Below are 18,128 nucleotides of genomic sequence, written 5' to 3' on the forward strand. Positions count from 1 at the left end.
GAATCTGATGTCTTCCAAACAGCAGCCAAGAAATTGAATTTGTTCAGACAAGTTTAATCTTGATGTTCTCACCATATTCATGAAGGCTGCTGACATGCTATCAATGTTTCTGAATGTCTTAGTTTATAACTTGCATCACACATGTTCGCATCGTCATCCTGTCACTGCATGATTAAATGCTTTCGCAAGTGAGCCAAGGCACTGTTTTGCTCGTATTTTGCATCCTCATTTGCATGAGGGTGATGGAGTTGGAAAAATAGCTGACAGAGGAGATTTTAAGACCCATCTGTTGGGAAATGAAACGATTGATGGCAGAAAAGAGGGAATTGAGATAGAGAAATGACAGGGAGAGGAGAGGGAGCGAGCTCAAGCATGGGGAAATGGATGTTTTGGATCTGTGCAATTCTGAAATATGTAAATTATAGTCTCCAATTATTGCAGAGCAAGTGTATTTGTAACAGCTTGGCTTTGACCATGTTGACTGCCAAATATGGTAATTTTAGTCTTATTCCTGTCTTAATAATTTGTGATAAGATGATGAGTGTTCTGTATCTGTATTTCAATTTGTGGATGAGCCAGAGCTTTCAATGCGTGTGTGTGTGTTTAGGGCGTGGGGGGGGGGGGGGGGGTGCATGTGCTGGTTATGGGAGGATAGTGGTAACTACTAACATACCCCTGTCGTTGACTTGTTGAGAATATAGCAATGTATTGTGAATGCGCAGGCTGGCAAAGTGAGCTTAGGTTCTTACATTTTGGGCCTAACGGTCACGGAGTGCTGCATTTTTTTTTTTTTTTTCGTGGATCTGGAACACAAGTGGCAAAAAACTAAAAGGAACAGAGTATTGGAAGATACACAAACTTTTTATTTTTGTTATGGATTTTCACGCATACTTTCTATGTTGTTTTTCTCTTTATTTTTGTAAATAGTTCTTGTCATGTACAGTGGATACATGTTTTTTGTTTTTGTAACTTAAATACAGTGCTGGCCAAAAGTATTGGCAATTTGGCACCCTTGCAATTCTTTCAGACAATGCTCAATTTCTCCCAGAAAATGATTGCAATTACAAATGCTTTGGAAGTAATATCTTCATTTATTTTGCTTGCAATGAAAAAACACACAAGAGAATGGGGGAAAAAAATTAAATCATTATCATTTTACACAAAACCCCAAAAATGGGCCGGACAAAAGCATTGGCACCCTCAGCCTAATACTTGGTAGCACAACCTTTAGACAAAATAACTGTGAACAACCGCTTCCGGTATCCATCATTGAGTTTCTTACAATGCTCTGCTGGAATTTTAGACCATTCCTCTTTGGCCAACTGCTCCAGGTCTCTGAGACTTGAGGGGAGCCTTCTCTAAACTGCCATTTTCAGATCTCTCTACAGGTGTTCTATGGGATTCAGGTCTGGGCTCATTGCTGGCCACTTTAGAAGTCTCCAGTGCTTTCTCTCAAACAATTTTCTAGTGCTTTTTGAAGTGTGTTTTGGTCATTGTCCTGATGGAAGACCTATGACCTCTGAGGGAGACCCAGCTTTCTCACACTGGGCCCTACATCATGCTGCAAAATTTGTTGGTAGTCTTCAGACTTAATAATGTCATGCACACGGTCAAGCAGTCCTGTGCCAGAGGCAGCGAAGCAACCCCAAATCATCAGGGAACCTCCGCCATGTTTGACTGTGGGGACCGTGTTCTTTTCTTTGAAGGCCTTGTTTTTTTCCCCTGTAAACTCTGTGCTAACGCCGTTTCCCAAAAAGCTCTACTTTTGTCTCATCTGACCAGAGAACATTCTTCCAAAACGTTTTTGGCTTTCTCAGTTACATTTTTGCAAACTCCAGCCTGGCTTTTTTATGTCGCTAGTTCAGAAGTGGGGTCTTCCTGGGTATCCTACCGTAGAGTCTCTTTTCATTCAGACGCCGATGGATATTACGGGTTGACACTGTTGTACCCTCGAACTGTAGGACAGCTTGAACTTGTTTGGCTGTTAATCGAGGTTCTTTATCCACCATCTGCGCAATCTTTTGTTGAAATCTCTCCCTCAATATTTATTTTCCGTCCACATCTAGGGAGGTTAACCACAGTGCCATGGGGTTTACGATAGACACAGGAACATTCAGGTCTTGGAGATGGACTTGTAGCCTTAAGATCGCCCATGCTTCCTCACAATTTTGCTTCTCAAGTCCTCCGGCAGTTCTTTGGTCTTCTTTCTTTTCTCCATGCTCAATGTGGTACACACAAGGACACAAGACAGACGTTGAGTCCATTTTAGCTGGCTGCAAGTGTGATTTAGTTATTGCCACCACCTGTTATGTGCCACAGGTAAGTAACAGGTGCTGTTAACTCATTCATTCCCAGCCATTTTCACCGGCGCAAGGCCCTTCGCTCCCGGCTGTTTTACTGGATTTTGATTGATTTTGCAAGCCCCACAGAAAATTCTGTTCTATTGCTATATAATCATGGAACCCACCAAAAGAAAGATTAGACTCTCTTCTATCAGCAGAAAAAAATTAAGATCATATCTTTTTCCATTCTTTAGAAATCAGCATTAGAAAATAGCTTAGTTTAAGCAATTTTCCAATTTCTGATTAAAAAAACTGAGAAATTGAGCTTTTTGTGAAAGCATACATTTGAAACATAACTTTGACTTTAACACAGCTATTTTTTGCTATTTTTAGTTACATCCCGAACATCTGAATAATGTTTTCCTTTTACAAAATAACAGAAACAAGACAAATAGAGCTTTTGATAGCAAAGTAACTGAATGATGATGCTATTGTGGCTGTGACAGCCGGTTAAACCTTTCCATCGTTGCCTGTCTCAAAAAGAGGATATTTTTTTGAGTCTCTGTGGGTTCTGCTCGCAAGCATCACGGGCTCAACGGCATCTAGTTGTCCCAGTCGTTCTGCTCGGTCGTCCAGCGGCTGGCATCCCGAGCGTCCTACCAGTTGTTCTGCTCGGCCGGCCGTCATCTGGCATCCATTCAGTCGTCTTCCGCCGGCGCACCAGCTTTGCGGCTTGGCCTCTCGTTGCCGTTGAATAGGGTTGCGGGTCTTACCAAATGCACTACTGCCCTCCAGTGGCCAGTTTTATTGCTTTAAAATGGATTTTCAGCTTAGTGCATGGGAGCTCAATTGAATCAGAACCCACAGATGTCTTTTATGAAAAAAATTTAAAAGACGTATAAATACGTCTTTGGGACAGTGAAACAATTAAAATTAGAATGTATTTATACGTTTTTGGGAGCAAATGAGTTAATTACACAAATTAGAGAAGCATCACATGATTTTTCAAAGGGTGCCAATACTGTTGTCCGGCCCATTTTTGGAGTTTTGTGTAAAATGATAATTATTTTTTCTCCCATTCTCGTTATGTGTTTTTTCATTGCAAGCCAAATAAATGAGCATATTACTACCAAACCATTTGTAATTGCAATCATTTTCTGGGAGAAATTGAGCATTATCTGACAGAATTGCAGGGGTGCCAAAACTTTTGGCCAGCAGTGTAGGCACTCTACTCAGTTTCCAATATTTAGAAATGTTTCATGCAATGGATAGGTCCGAATGGAAGCGTGCCCTTGGTTGAAGTGTGTAATGCAAGTGTTTTTTTTTTTTTTTAATTTGATTGCAATCACGTTAGTTAAAGTTGACATCCTGGGCACTTTCAGCGCAAACTGTCGTGCAAACCTGGTAAAATGTCATCTAATGTTAGGAAAAACAGTGTAAAATAATTTAAAACAAGTGCACCTAAATGATGTTTGAGGCTATAATATCACATTTCTTCAACAATTGTATTTATTTTCATTGTCATCATACATTATTTGTACAGGTGGAGGGGTCAGAGTGGTCTCTACTGAACTGCCCTGCCCTGACTACTGTTATCAGTGGGACAGAAGACAAGCATTACTTCCCCTCTAATTCCCTGATAATGTCTGTCCTACCGCATGGCTGCCTCTCAAAGGCAAATGCAGAGCCACTCACACCAATGGGGGCTGTGTGCGTACTGTAGGGGTGTGTATGTGTGTGTCCAGAGAGGCCAACAGATGAGTTACACACATGCTTTGTCAGAGAGTGTGACCCTCTTTCTCAGCTTTTATCTACACAGTCTCCTTGCACTTACCTTTTTCCCTTTTAAGCCCCTTTCATTGACTTTACAGCAGTGTTTAAAATGATTGAGTCTTGTGAGGCGAATGGGTACAAGATCCTTGTCTGTAATTTTGTGTCTCACATGCTAAAATTACACCTAGAAGTTAGTTTTTACGTATGATACTCAATATTTTTCAGCCATTCCTTCTGACAGCGATGATAAATATGATTGATCCTTGTCAAATGTATTTAAAGTACCTAGCAATAACCCATCAACTGTGTAACTTGCACAATTCCATCCTAAGATCATATATAAAAAGTCCTACTTATAAAAGAGCCACAATAAAGCGAGTCAGCGGCATCATGATGAAGTTTAATTGGCTATGATATTGGGAAAAAGTGCACAATTCTGGTCTGCCTGGTGGGGTGTAAAGCAGAGTATTAAAGCTGTGTGTGCTTATGCGTGTATGTGAATACCGTCGAGAAACAGCAGCCACAGGCCTGACAATAAGCAAACTAGACCCAATGGACTCGGGGGTTACCACTCAGGTGGCAAAGTTAGAGAATATGACATTTGTCGTGTGTGTTTGTGTGCGTGCGCCTGTGTGTGAGTGCTGTGTGCCTTCAAGTATGTTTGTGCCTCTTAGAATGTATATTGTATTGGCAAAGTGCAAACTAACCGTCACACAGCATGCATGTGTGGGTGGGAGTACAGTGTGGAGACACAGAAGACTGCGTGTGTCTGCACAGCACATCATCAGTTCGACTTTATGGCTCAGGACCTCCTAAGATAAGCCCCCCAGGCTGTGAAATTGCTCCTTCAAGAGAAAATGACATTAATATGCGCTTGTCCCTCCCCCCACTGATCCTTGAGCTTTTAACCACAGCCATGCTGCTCTTTTCGAAAGGCAAAGCAAAGCATCATGAAAGGCTCCAAACTGGAGGAAATGGCTGGGGCGTATAGCCTGCAGAGCAAAGCTTTTAGCCTGTCTGGCCTGTGTATGAGAGCCAGGCTGCCCTACAATGTAAAACCAGCATGAAGTCTTTCATCAAAATAATCTTTTCTATGATCCTAAATAGTCCGCTGGGAGCAACACCCAGAGCAGCTAAGGTCATTAAATAATTTTCAACTGTTGCTTTTTGTCCTTTTCTTTGGAAAAAATATATGTCGAAGGTGCCGAACCAGATCCTGTTTATTATTTTTACGATGATCGACATTCTGACTTAGTTGCGTCATGCAACTTTGAAAAGAAAATTATGTACATTTTCAGATTTAAGAAATCCCAATAACTTGACTTGAATATGAGACATTACAGCAACAATCCAACGACCTTCTGTATGCATTCAAATTTAGTTAAAAGTACCTTTCATGAAGATTTTCACAGTATGAATTATGTCACCCCGTGACCCTAGTGAGGATAAGTGGCTCAGAAAATGAATGAATTGATGTCACTTTTTGAACTCAAAACAGAACTTGCTCACATTGAAGGACACATTTTTGTTATCATTCTAAAGAACACAATGGCATTTTACATAGGCCTTATTTCTTCTCTTTCCAGGACAAACAACCAGTTGGTGGCCTTCTTGTCCAAATACAGAAACATGAACTTCATCAAGTCTCATGGCAGGGACAATGCTAGGTGAGTTAAACTGCAGTTGGTTGTTGCAGTTCGCTTTGACTCACATTTATGAACAAACTACGTTATGACCAGCGGTTCCTACTTCTAGTCTTCTTCCATTGCTGCTTCATGAATCATTGATTTGCATGGATATCTTGGTGACCCAGTAATGTCTCCATCTTTGCTGCTGCCACTTGCTGCTCTCTGTACTTGTCTCGCCTCAATGGCTAAGCAAGTTTCATTCACACTGCTCATGAAAATACTGCAAAACACACTCGTTCAGGGCTCAGCACCTATCTGTGCATTTGCAGCAACATTGCATCATTTGAGTTTTATTTCAGTATCACTGTGTTCATGATACCAGAAATTATTCAACAAAAACAACATTTACTATTCTTTGTTGCTGAATTAAAGTTTACTGTTCTAGAATGTGTATTTGGATACTAGCTACATTTGACTTTTAACACTTTCCAATGAATCCAACTTGTAAACTGTAACTTCTAAAGAGGCTCAGGTATTTGGTCTAATCTTGATTAGAGATCGACCGATATGGGATTTTCAGGACCGATACCAATTATTAGTAGTTAGAGGGGTAGTTAAAGTGTAAAAATTGGTGAAAAAATGAATAATGCAAACACTGAACTTCACTGAAATGCCTAAAGCTGTTATAAAATGATGAGCCGTTAAATATGGACCCAAACAGAGACGTGGAAGTTTTTATTATTTATTACAAAACGAGAACTAAGGGAGTACGCCAGAACACGGGAGATAAAATATAAAACAAAAATGGCAAGAACCGAGTCGGCGAGAGAACCAAGGGGTGCTGCATCACCAGTAGGTAGATGAGGATATATAGTGTGACGCGCTTTGAGATCCTTAAAAAGGTGGAAAGGCACAATACAAGTGCAACTCTATTCACCATTACCATTTAACCAATCAGATGACCGGGTGAATACTAGTGCAGGAGACAAAAGTCAGGAGAGAGAGGCGGGGCTGCATCTGAGCAGATATAACTCAGTTTTAATAGATTTTTTTTTTTTATATCGACCGGTCCGATTAAAATATGAAGACTGATCAATTTCAAATTTCCAAATATCGGCCCCGATAATCAACCCTGACGATAATCGGCCCATTTCTAATCTTGATAACCACCTCTAACTCTTCATATGTTCAGTGTGAACTCCATCTATTATGTATGTGTCACTTGACGCTGATGATGCAATTGTATTGTGGTAACAGTTAGGAATGTTTTTGCATTTACAGAGCTTCCCGTCCTGTTTTAAATTGAATCTCGCAGTTCATTTAAACCAATGTGGCAAAATACACATTGACGTGAATTGACGTGCTTTTATTGACAAACTGCCACAGAGAAAGTCAGTGATTGGCCGTTGAAAAAATCTTGGCTTCCTAATAGGTCAAGAAAAAGGTCTTGACACCTATTTGTTTCAGTCCTGACTTTAAGTACTCGTTTGACATTTGAATGACATTTTACGCAACTTGTGTGTGCCATTGATATGATTGCATATTATAGCAAGATGTATATGTTGTACAATATGGTGCAGCTCTACAGCAACTAAAACACAGGACTTAAAACTGATATATAAATATTAAAACTATAATTACTGTCAAAAAAATAATTTTGATACTACTGCCAGAGTGGATTTTTTTTTTTAAATTAAACTTTTTTTTTTGTTTTGTTTTGTTTTTTTGTTTTGTTTTCACCAGGTTTATCCGTAAACAAGGCTTGGATCGTCTCTTCTATGAGTGCGACACCCACATGTGGAGGCTGGGTGACCGTAAAATCCCAGAGGGCATCTCTGTGGATGGAGGATCCGACTGGTTCCTTCTGAACCGCATGTTTGTAGAATATGTTATCAACTCTAAGGACGATCTGGTCACCAATATGAAGCGGTTCTACGCCTACACTCTGCTGCCTGCTGAGGTAAGACTCAGTCTAGACATTTTCATTTTTCCTAACTCTGAGTGACAAGTAAGCGAGGCTTGTATTCAGGATGAATTTCTATTCGATGTAGAAACAAAAGGCTTCTTGTAATTCCTGTTAGTAGGCAAACATTACCTGATATCAAAAACTGCAAGCAAGATGTGAAGCTTTGTGACTTTATTCAACTCACTTGGATAATTGGTTTATGTTTTTCGCAGTTACTCTTTTGTCCTTGAGAACTGAAAAAGTGCCGTTTTTTTTTTTCCCACTCTCTGCTATCTTTCTCCTTCTGCCACATGGCCATTTGTCGTCTTTCCAGTCATTCTTCCACACTGTGTTGGAGAACAGTGCCTACTGTGAGAGCATGGTGGATAACAACCTGCGCATCACCAACTGGAATCGTAAATTGGGTTGTAAATGCCAGTACAAGCACATTGTTGACTGGTGCGGATGTTCCCCTAATGACTTCAAGCCTGTAGACTTCCACCGCTTCCAGGTAATAATAACACGATCCATTAATTTCTCTCTTTGCTTGCATTGATTGATTAACTTTCCTGAGACACAACCAGTCACACTAGACAGATTTAACCAATTTCTTACACATGACTTTTGGCTATGTTACAGCACGTTAATTCCGTTCGTTTTGCACATATGTGATGTGTACTAATGTGTCAGGATCCCAAGTCAATGTAATGCAATTTAAATAATTTAAAGGCAGAGATACAGTGGTCCCTCATTTTCAACGGTTAATGGGGAAGCAAAAATCGAAAATCCGCGAAGTAGAGGCGGAGCTTATTTACATTTCTCCGTGTGTGTGTGTTCAATGTATTTATTGAGTTTTGACAGCATTGGAAAGCTATACATTTAAGACATGTTTTTTCCCTTTTTCTCCCAAAGTATAATAATAAAAAAAAAAAAAAAACTTATGTTGACAGTAATTTTTGGACTATAAGGCACACCTGACTATAAGCCACTACCCACCAGATTTGACATGAAAACATCATTTGTTCATAAATAAGCTGCAGCGGACTATAAAACGCTGCTGTCCTCACTGTATTATGGGATATTTTCAATAAAAGATATTAACCGCTAACACTTAATTTGACAGCGACATCATGTGACTGTCATTAGACCGTTATAATTATGACGTGACACTGTCATGGCCATTAATGAATGCTTATTACAGATGTCATTAAAAGTGTCATCCGGCAAATTTTTGTCCAACTCCATTTAGGTCCAGCTCGGATCTTTTATATTCATTCAAAAGTGAGATTTCCCGTCTGTGTTTTATCACTGCATGTGTGTGTGCGTGCATATTGTATATTTGTGGATGCGCGTGCAGCGTGCACTTGGTACATGTGCGTGTTGACTCCATTTCCTTTCACAGATGTCTATTGGTCATCAACACACTGTAGAATTAAAGTTCAGACATACAAACTAAGAACAGACATCTATGCTAACGTTTTAAAACATTTACAACGATTTACAACGTAGCTACATTGAGGCTAATTAGCTACAATGAGGCTAATGGGAAAAAATCATATACTAACCACTTTAGCCTGCTATAAAACATGTCAGTCTTGTCCAAAACGCAAACTTGTGGTCAAAAGGTGACACTTCAAACATGAAATCCCGCCGGTTTGCCTGTTTGTATGCATGATAGAAATAGAAATGCAACTTTTTTGTTTATTTGTTTTTGGTATTTGGTATGGTTTTTTTACTGAGAACAAAGCTTACGTTTAGTGGTTTGCTTCCGGTGAACATTTAAAAAATTATAGCATGTCATGTTCAACATTTAAATAAAGATTTCTTAAGTTAATCTCATAGGCTACGTTCATACTACAGGTCTTAATGCACGAATCCGATTTTTTGTCATATCCGTTTTTTTGGCGTGCCCGTTCAGACTGCCTTTATCCATTGAGACCGTTCAAGTATTACGCATGCGCACTAATTCGCAGTCCGACGCGCGCTAAGCAAGAAGACCCGCATGCGCAGAAGCATCAAAACAAATGACAGATGTCATCCGTCATTCCAGGGATATCATATTTTGCTTTTCAAAAGGTGGACACAAATAACAGACATAAATAATCCCCGTTTAGGCTTATATTCAAAGTTTATATGGATCGATAGCATGCACGCACTGTCCGTGCACGTCACACACACATACGGGCAGTTTGTCCCGACTTACGGCCGTGGAGGCAATGTTGAAATATTGCTCACTTGGAACAGAGAGAAAACTGAGCATTCTCAGGCTTATCCTCAACCCATTTTTATTTTTTATGACTGTTGTCAAGCTCAGCCCTTCCTCAAAAGCCATGTTCACTGCAAGCTAGGCGCTAATAATGCACAGGTGCATCGCTACGGTAACGACTCTCTCGCCATCTGATGACGTAATTGCTGCATTAAATCCGATTTGCGGGACTGGACAGTACAGACCGCCGTGACAGTCTGGAAAAATGTGGCCCAGATCGGATTTAGACCACATACGAAAGTGACCCAGATCGGATTTGAAATGGTCCCGTTCTATGCGACTTGTCACGTTCAGACCGTCAAGTTAATGCCTCACTCGAGTCGGAAAAACACGAAAAAATCGGATTCGTGCATTAATACCTGTAGTATGAACGTAGCCATATATTCTAAAGTAACAAAAGCTTTAAAATGACACCTATTATAGAAAATCTGATTGGCAATGAATAATTTGGCTATCTTCTTTTTTTTCCTTTTTTTTTTTTTTTCTTAATATTTATGATGTTTGATATAGTTTGTGTTTAATTCAAGAATAACAATTCATTGCATTTGAATTACTAGGCTGTATTGTCACATTATTGGTTTAATTGGTTAATCTTAACACTTTTAAATAAAATAGTTTTTGTGTGTGTGTGTGTTTTTGTTTTTTGTTTTTTTTAAATTGACAAAAATCCGCGATGGACTGAGGGCGCAAATTTTAAAGAAGCGAGGGATCACTGTATACATCTTATAGCAGCATTACCCAAACTTAGTGATTGGTACATTCTTGTTAGTTGATTTTCCGCCTCCAAGCTTTGTCCTCTACATCAAAGTTTCCACATAGCCCTAATAATCAATAAGTAGAAAATTATATCTTATTTGAGGTGACTCAGAAAGTGAACATTTGAAAAGAAATTAGACTCGTCTTGCCTTGGGTATTAACAGGAGGAATAAGATAGTTAACTGTATTCAAATCGAAGTGGGTGGCAGTGACCCCAGGAGCGTGTCAAAGAATCTGAATTTCATTTGGACTTTTAATAAGCTTTTAAAAAGTAACATCTGTGGCACAAAGTAAAAATGTTCTGTCGTAGTTAAATACCTCTTGAAGTCATATACTTTTTCAACCGTGACTCCTGTCCTTCACATAGCTGTCAAAGCCGCAGCACTTGACTTGTCTGCCAGTTGCTCTGCCGCCTGTCTCACCTCACTCACTGGCACTCTACTGCCAACACATTACCACAGCTCCCTGGCAAGGCCGATGGCCTTGGTTGGCACCAGAGTATCAGTGAAGGCCATCCCTGTGCATAAAGTCTGGAACAAAAGCAGGCTTTGCAGGAGCGTGCCAGGTCCCACTATAAATAGGACTTGATATCCCACAGTGCACAAAATCTGAATTTCCCTTTGAAACTTAAACTTTACGAGAGATAGACCAGAACATTACCATCGACTATACACAATAGCAATTTGGCCTCTTGCTTTAAAAAGTCATGCAAAGACAGCAACACCTTTTACTGACATGTAAAGTGAGGACTCAATAAGGAAGCCTTGAACAAGACTTTATAATACTTGTAAATAGCAATCCTCATACGCCTGGAATTCAAATAATAAGTGGCTTTTTTCAGTTAATGGTTGTTATGACCACCTGAAGTCTAAAAAATGTTATGATTTTAACGTTATCTCAGCTTTTTCAAAAGTATTTTTAAATGAAATCAAAATTGAGGAAGCAAGCCATATTAATTTAATATATAATGATAATGGTTTCCATTAATATCAGCATCACCATTAAATGAAGTTGCCACTACTAAGGCTTTAAAAGAGCACATTGATGTCACATCCACTTATTTTGTAACGACTCTGGAAATTGTCTAACATTAATATAGTAGATCACGTTACGACTGTCCATTTTAGCTGCTTAATTATTTTCAATTGCCATCAACGTTATAGTGCTTAATCTCGAGAAAGAAATTGGTGGTGTTCCTTTTAAATGGGTCATCACTGTGTAGTAATGTGTTTCACATTGCATTCGGGAAATGTGTGGGAAAGACTGGCTATGACAGCACCGAAGGGCATGTCAAAACCCACTAGTTCTAGGAACATTCAAGAACCCAAATTTCCCTCCTACACGTTCCATTTAATTGCTGGAACCACACACATTCATCTGGTGCCGCATGTCAGGCTGGCAGCCTGGAATGAATGACAGTCGCTGCATGAGAAAGAGCTGAGATGCCAAATATGTGCCAAAAGTTCATTTGATCTCCTTTTTTAGTAGGTTGCACCAAGGTGTTTGGTGCTCTCTAACTATTGGTTAATAGTTTTTTGTCTGTGGCTGAAAAGAAAAGTCTTTGTGTACACGCCAAGCTGTGGAGGCGGCAGATTTCATGATGCACCTCTAGCCAAACAAGCAACAGTAGCAAGAACAGAGAGTTTGAAATTGGCTTGGGTGGAAAGAGCAAATAAAGCAAAACAAAAAATACAATCTGTCTGAGAACAGTCGAACAGGTCAATATTATGCTACGGAATATGTGGAAATTTAAATGTTGTCTGTCTCTGGACATTCTAAAAAAACGTTCCTGTGCAATCTGACTAAGCCTCCAGTATGCACAAAGAAGTGAGACAAGATATACAGTAGAGGTGTGCATTGGTACTGCCCTCACGATTCGATTCGATTACGATTCGGAGGGCCACGATTCGATTCGATTCGATTCGATTCAGAGGGTCACGATTCGATTCGGTTCGATTCGGCAATGCATCGCGATGCCTTAAAGCCTGGGATGCATTAAAATTCTAAAGCAAAGCATATTTTTCGTGAATCATGAGACAACACAAGCGGTCAGACATTAAACAACTTTTTATTGGCTCTTGTGTCACTCCTGGTTGAAGTCAAATGAAAATACTTTTAGATATATATTTAAAAAAAAAAAAAAAATCACAGCATATAATTGGTGCTTTGAATGAGACCAGGGCTTTCTCTTTTTTTCAGCCTTTCACACAGTGCAAAATCTGAACTCCTGTGCAAAATCAGTAATAACAGTCACTGTATTTTAGTCACAACAACCCATCGATAAAAATATTCAAGTAAATATTAAAGAAAGCGACAAAGAAAATATTGTAGTGCAGCAGCATCTTTATCGCAATACCAATCCAGGGATCAGTTCAGTTGCAAACAAAACATCCAACTAAATTGCAATGTAGAACAAAAGTAAAATGTAGGCCTAGCCCACTATATATGTGCAATCAACTTAGAAATGCAATCAGTATTTACCACATAACAATAAAAAATAATGAATTAAAATGAAGTGCAGCAGCATTTTAGTAGCCATAACAATCTGTTTCAACATGAGGAAATATCATTTTTTTGCAACTGAGAGAGCAGAGAGATAGTAGAGGTTAGATGGGGCCTAAAAAATCCAGCCCGACCCGACACGGCCCGCTGGTATTGAAGCCCGACCCGGCTTGGAGTGACGCGGGGAAAAAAACCCGCAGCAGCAGCAATTTATTTTCATTTCTTCGAGATGGCAGAAAAAACGAATGTTTCTTAATGTTTAAATATAGTCTACATATTTTTGTGATCATTATAGAAGCATTTACACAATGAAATAACGCTGGAAAAGTTTAATATTTAAAAAAAAACATGCGATTTTGCAGACATACAGAGGAGAAGATTCAAAAGGATCACATTTGTGTTGCCTTTGTGTGCATAAAAAAGTGTCTTTCGTAACGAATTCTCAGTTGGCAGAAAAAAAAACGCAAGTTTTCTTAATGTTTAAATAGTCTACATATTTTTGTGATCATTATAAAATCATTTACACAACGAAATAATGCTGGGAAAGTAATATAAAAAAAAAATATTTTTTTTTTAAACGAGTTTGCAGACACACAGAGGAGAGGATTCAAAAGGATCACATTTGTGTTGCCTTTGTGTGCATAAAAAAGTGTCTTTTGTAACGAATTCTCAGTTGGCAGAAAAAAAACGCGAGTTTTCTTAATATTTAAATCGTCTACATATTTTTGTGATCATTATAAAATCATTTACACAACGAAATAACGCTGGGAATGTTTAATATAAAAAAAAATAAAAAAATAAAATTAAACGAGTTTGCAGACACACAGAGGAGAGGATTCAAAAGGATCACATTTGTGTTGCCTTTGTGTGCATAAATAAAACTGTCTTTCGTAATGAATCGCAAGCGCCACAGCGGAGGAGAAGAAGAAAAAGCGGGCGGCGCCACTGCTTCATGTGAGTGCACAAGCAAATGCACAATACAGAGAGCCTGGTCTCGGTTTTATCCCATTTTTATTTTTTTTTTATAATTTATTAGTCCGGCGCGGGGCGGCCCGACCCGACCCGAACGTGAATGCTTAACATTTTGGGCCCGACCCGTTCGGGTTCGCCCACAAGATCTAACCTCTAAGAGATAGGACATAACATAACAATGGCTGAAGCGGAGAAAGAGGGAGCAAGAAAGATTCTTGATGCACCTAAGACATTGAAAGCTGACATCTGGAGACATTTTGGCTTCTATGAGGTTGGTGGGAAACTTGACCAGAGTTATGCAGTGTGTAAAAAATGAAACATGACAATAATAATACAAATAGGGAAACCAAATCCATTGCATCACCGGAATTGCGCAGGGAAGATTTTTGAACGTACTTATATATTTTAAAATGCGCTGAATCGATTCGGCTTGTTGCCCGCATCGAATCGAATCGTCCATGCCTCGCATCGGGATGCATCGCCGCATCGATTATTGCTGACACCACTAATATACAGTTTATTATATGGCTAAAGTTGATACCAAATTCTAATGCTTGTCTTCTGTTCGCATATCGCAGAAATATTTTATTAATAGTCCTCCTTTTACATATAGTTGGATCCGTGAAAAAGCTAACCCTTGTTTTTTTGTCTGTTTTTTTTTCTCAAAAACAAACATCACTAATTTGAGTGGGGAGGGGGGCAGGTTTCGAAGCCGCAAAGGTACTAGGATGAACATGTTCTCCGCCCCGTTGACAACTTGAAATGTCCCACTAACCAGCATGGGTCAGGAATGTAGTGATACAATATGATGGATTTTCTGAATTTGGCTGTACCTATGTACAGCGGGACGAATAAATATTTAGTCAACCACCAATTGTGCAAGTTCTCCTACTTGAAAAGATTAGACAGGCCTGTAGTTGTCAACATGGGTAAACCTCAACCACGGGAGACAGAATGTGTGGGGGGGGGGGGGGGGGGGGGACAGAAAATCACATTGTTTGATTTTTAAAGAATTTATTTCCAAATTAGAGTGGAAAATAATTAGCAAGATTTCTTGCTGTCAAAGAGGTCTAACTTCTTCTAACGAGGTCTAATGAGGCTCCACTCGTTACCTGTATTAATGGCACATGTTTTAACTCATTATCGGTATAAAAGACACCTGTCCAAAATCTCAGTCAGTCACACTCCAAACTTCACAATGGCCAAGACCAAAGAGCTGTCTAAGGACACTAGAGACAAAATTGTAGACCTGCACCAGGCTGGGAAGACTGAATCTGCAATAAGTAAGGTGTTGGTTGGTGTAAAGGAATCAACTGTGGGAGCAATTATTAGAAAATGGAAGACATACAAAACCACTGATAATCTCCCTCGATCTGTGGTTCCATGCAAGATCTCACCCTGTGCTGTCAAAATGATAACAAGAACGGTGAGCAAAAGCCCCAGAACCACACAGGGGGATCTAGTGAATGTCGTACAGAGAGCTGGGACCACAGTAACAAAGGCTACTATCAGTAACACAATGCGCCGCCAGGGACTCAAATCCTGCACTGCCAGACGTGTCCCCCTGCTGAAGAAAGTACACGCCCAGGCCTGTCTGCGGTTCGCTAGAGAGCATTTGGATGATCCAGAAGAGGACTGGGAGAATGTGTTATGGTCAGATGAAATCAAAATAGCCAAAACTTTTTGGTAGAAACACAGGTTCGCGTGTTTGGAGGAGAAAGAATACTGAATTGCATCCGAAGAACACCATACCCATTGTGAAGCATGGGAGGTGGAATGCTTTGGGGCTGTTTTTTCTGCAGATTGACCTGGACGACTGATATGTGTAAAGGAAAGAATGAATGGGGCCATGTATCGGGAGATTTTGAGTTAACCCTTTAACACCGAACGTGTCGGATGCGACACGTTTACGCATATCATCTTTGAAGCCTCGTAACGCTGTAATTACGTCATCCACGTGCCCCTGGTTGCTCTCGTTTGAAAGTACGGAAGTTGATGTCCACACCAGTTTTTATTTGAAGTCAATCGACCAAGTAAAACGGGACATAATGTCATTTGAGTTTTATAGTTTTATTGCACTCATAAATATGCATTGACACGCTGCATGGACCATGTGTCTATCTTCATATTTCCATCATTTCTTGTCCTTTTTTCAAAACCGAAATCAGCACAAAAGACTACATATCCCAAGGGCCGTTGTGATGTCAAGAAGGACGAACCTAATGTGAACATTTTTAATAAATTGACGAGCAAGGCGCCAACTAAGGGATAGGAGACACGCGTAGCAAGCAACGGCCGGTTGAATTGAGCTAGCGGCTTTGAAACGTGCAGAATGAATCGAAAACTAAATTTAGCGCAAGCTAATGCATTATTTCATCAACTCAAGGAATAGGATGAGCTCTATTTGTCATTATTTTTCTCGGATCAGTCGGTGTCTCGGCGAGTAGAAGTGAAAGCAGCGCGCAAACGGCGGATGAGTAGGCTGTGTGACGTTGTATGTATGTGACGCAGCTTAGTGACATGTTCAAAAACAAACTTTATTGAGTGCGCAAAAAAACTTTATTGGGTCGCATGCCTAAAAAAAATTAAATTGAACTGAACTACGTGTCAGTATTTTTGAAAATACTTTTTTTTCAATGTTTGTTATTTTTTCTTCACTATGAATCTTTTCAATTTTTATATAGATGTGTGTTCGAGAAGCTTGATTGCATGTACATATATACCTTTGATAAGGTGATGGGTACAATACCTAACTTCACAAAGAGATATCCTCCAAACCCCTTTTGTGTTGGATAATATATATAAAAAAACTCTCACTATTTTGCACTGTATATAACACGTTTTGACCATAGTATGTGTGAAGGCCAAAAACGCCTATGACCATAGCTGCTGTTTGTGTTGAATTGTCAAACATAAAACTATTCAATCTTATTTTTTTCTATTGAATGTTTATCCTAGCAAGTTAAATCAATATTATCAAGCTTCAAAACGGTTGGTCGAGCATGTTTGGTTGTCAGTGGGACTTCAACTTAACAAATTTTGAAAAAAGATTTTGGTTTTTTTTTTGTCTTTTTGGGTCCAAAATGTGGATTAAAGTTGGTCAGTGAAGAAAACAACAGTTTGGACATGAAGTTCAAGGTATCCTGAAAAAAGGGACCCAACTTGGCCATTGTGAACAGTTTTTTCTTTGAAATATAAAGGCAACATCAAAGGCATGCAAATTCGGCCAAAATAGGCTTAGGTGTTAAAGGGTTAAAATCTCCTTCCATCAGCAAGGGCATTGAAGATGAGACGTGGCTGGGTTTTTCAGCGTGACAATGATCCCAAACACACGCCAGGGCAACAAAGGAGTGGCTTTGTAAGAAGCATTTCAAGGTCCTGGAGTGGCCTAGCCAGTCTCCAGATCTCAACCCCATAGAAAATCTGTGGAGGGAGTTGAAAGTCCGTGTTGCCCAATGCCAGCCGCAAAACATCACTGCTCTAGAGGAGATCTGCATGGAGGAATGGGCCAAAATACCAGCAACAGTGTGTGAAAAGCTTGTGAAGAGTTACAGAAAACGTTTGGCCTCCGTTATTGCCAACAAAGGGTACATAACAAAGTATTGAGATGAACTTTTGGTGTTGACCAAATACTTATTTTCCACCATGATTTGCAAATAAATTATTTAAAAATCAAACAATGTGATTTTCTGGTTTTTTTTTTCCACATTCTGTCTCTCATGGTTGAGGTTTACCCATGTTGACAATTACATGCCTCCCTAATATTTTCAAGTGGGAGAACTTGCACAATTAATGGTTGACTAAATACTTATTTGCCCCAATGTATGTATATAAAGATATATATAAAGAGTGTAACAGTATTTGTATTCCTCCTGTTACAGGCATCACACACACAGTCAGACGGCGAACACGTTAATTTAGTGTTAATTTAAAAAAAAAAAAAAAAGAAAGAAAGAAATCCATCTCAAAGTTAGTCCTCCTCCACTCCAGGGGGTGGTAGAGGT

At 39.5% G+C, this 18,128-nt stretch overlaps 1 protein-coding gene across 1 annotated transcript in view; it reads left to right on the forward strand.

Moving 5' to 3' along the window:
* Positions 1-18,128, forward strand: part of xylt1 (xylosyltransferase I) — a 158,362-nt gene that overhangs the window by 94,414 nt on the left and 45,820 nt on the right. Inside the window, 3 exon segments of the mRNA XM_057842618.1 lie at positions 5,642-5,722; positions 7,427-7,643; positions 7,963-8,139. Of these exon segments, the coding sequence (XP_057698601.1) occupies positions 5,642-5,722; positions 7,427-7,643; positions 7,963-8,139 (475 nt within the window).

The sequence above is a fragment of the Corythoichthys intestinalis genome, chromosome 8 (assembly GCF_030265065.1).
Source record: "Corythoichthys intestinalis isolate RoL2023-P3 chromosome 8, ASM3026506v1, whole genome shotgun sequence".
Classification (NCBI taxonomy): domain Eukaryota; kingdom Metazoa; phylum Chordata; class Actinopteri; order Syngnathiformes; family Syngnathidae; genus Corythoichthys; species Corythoichthys intestinalis.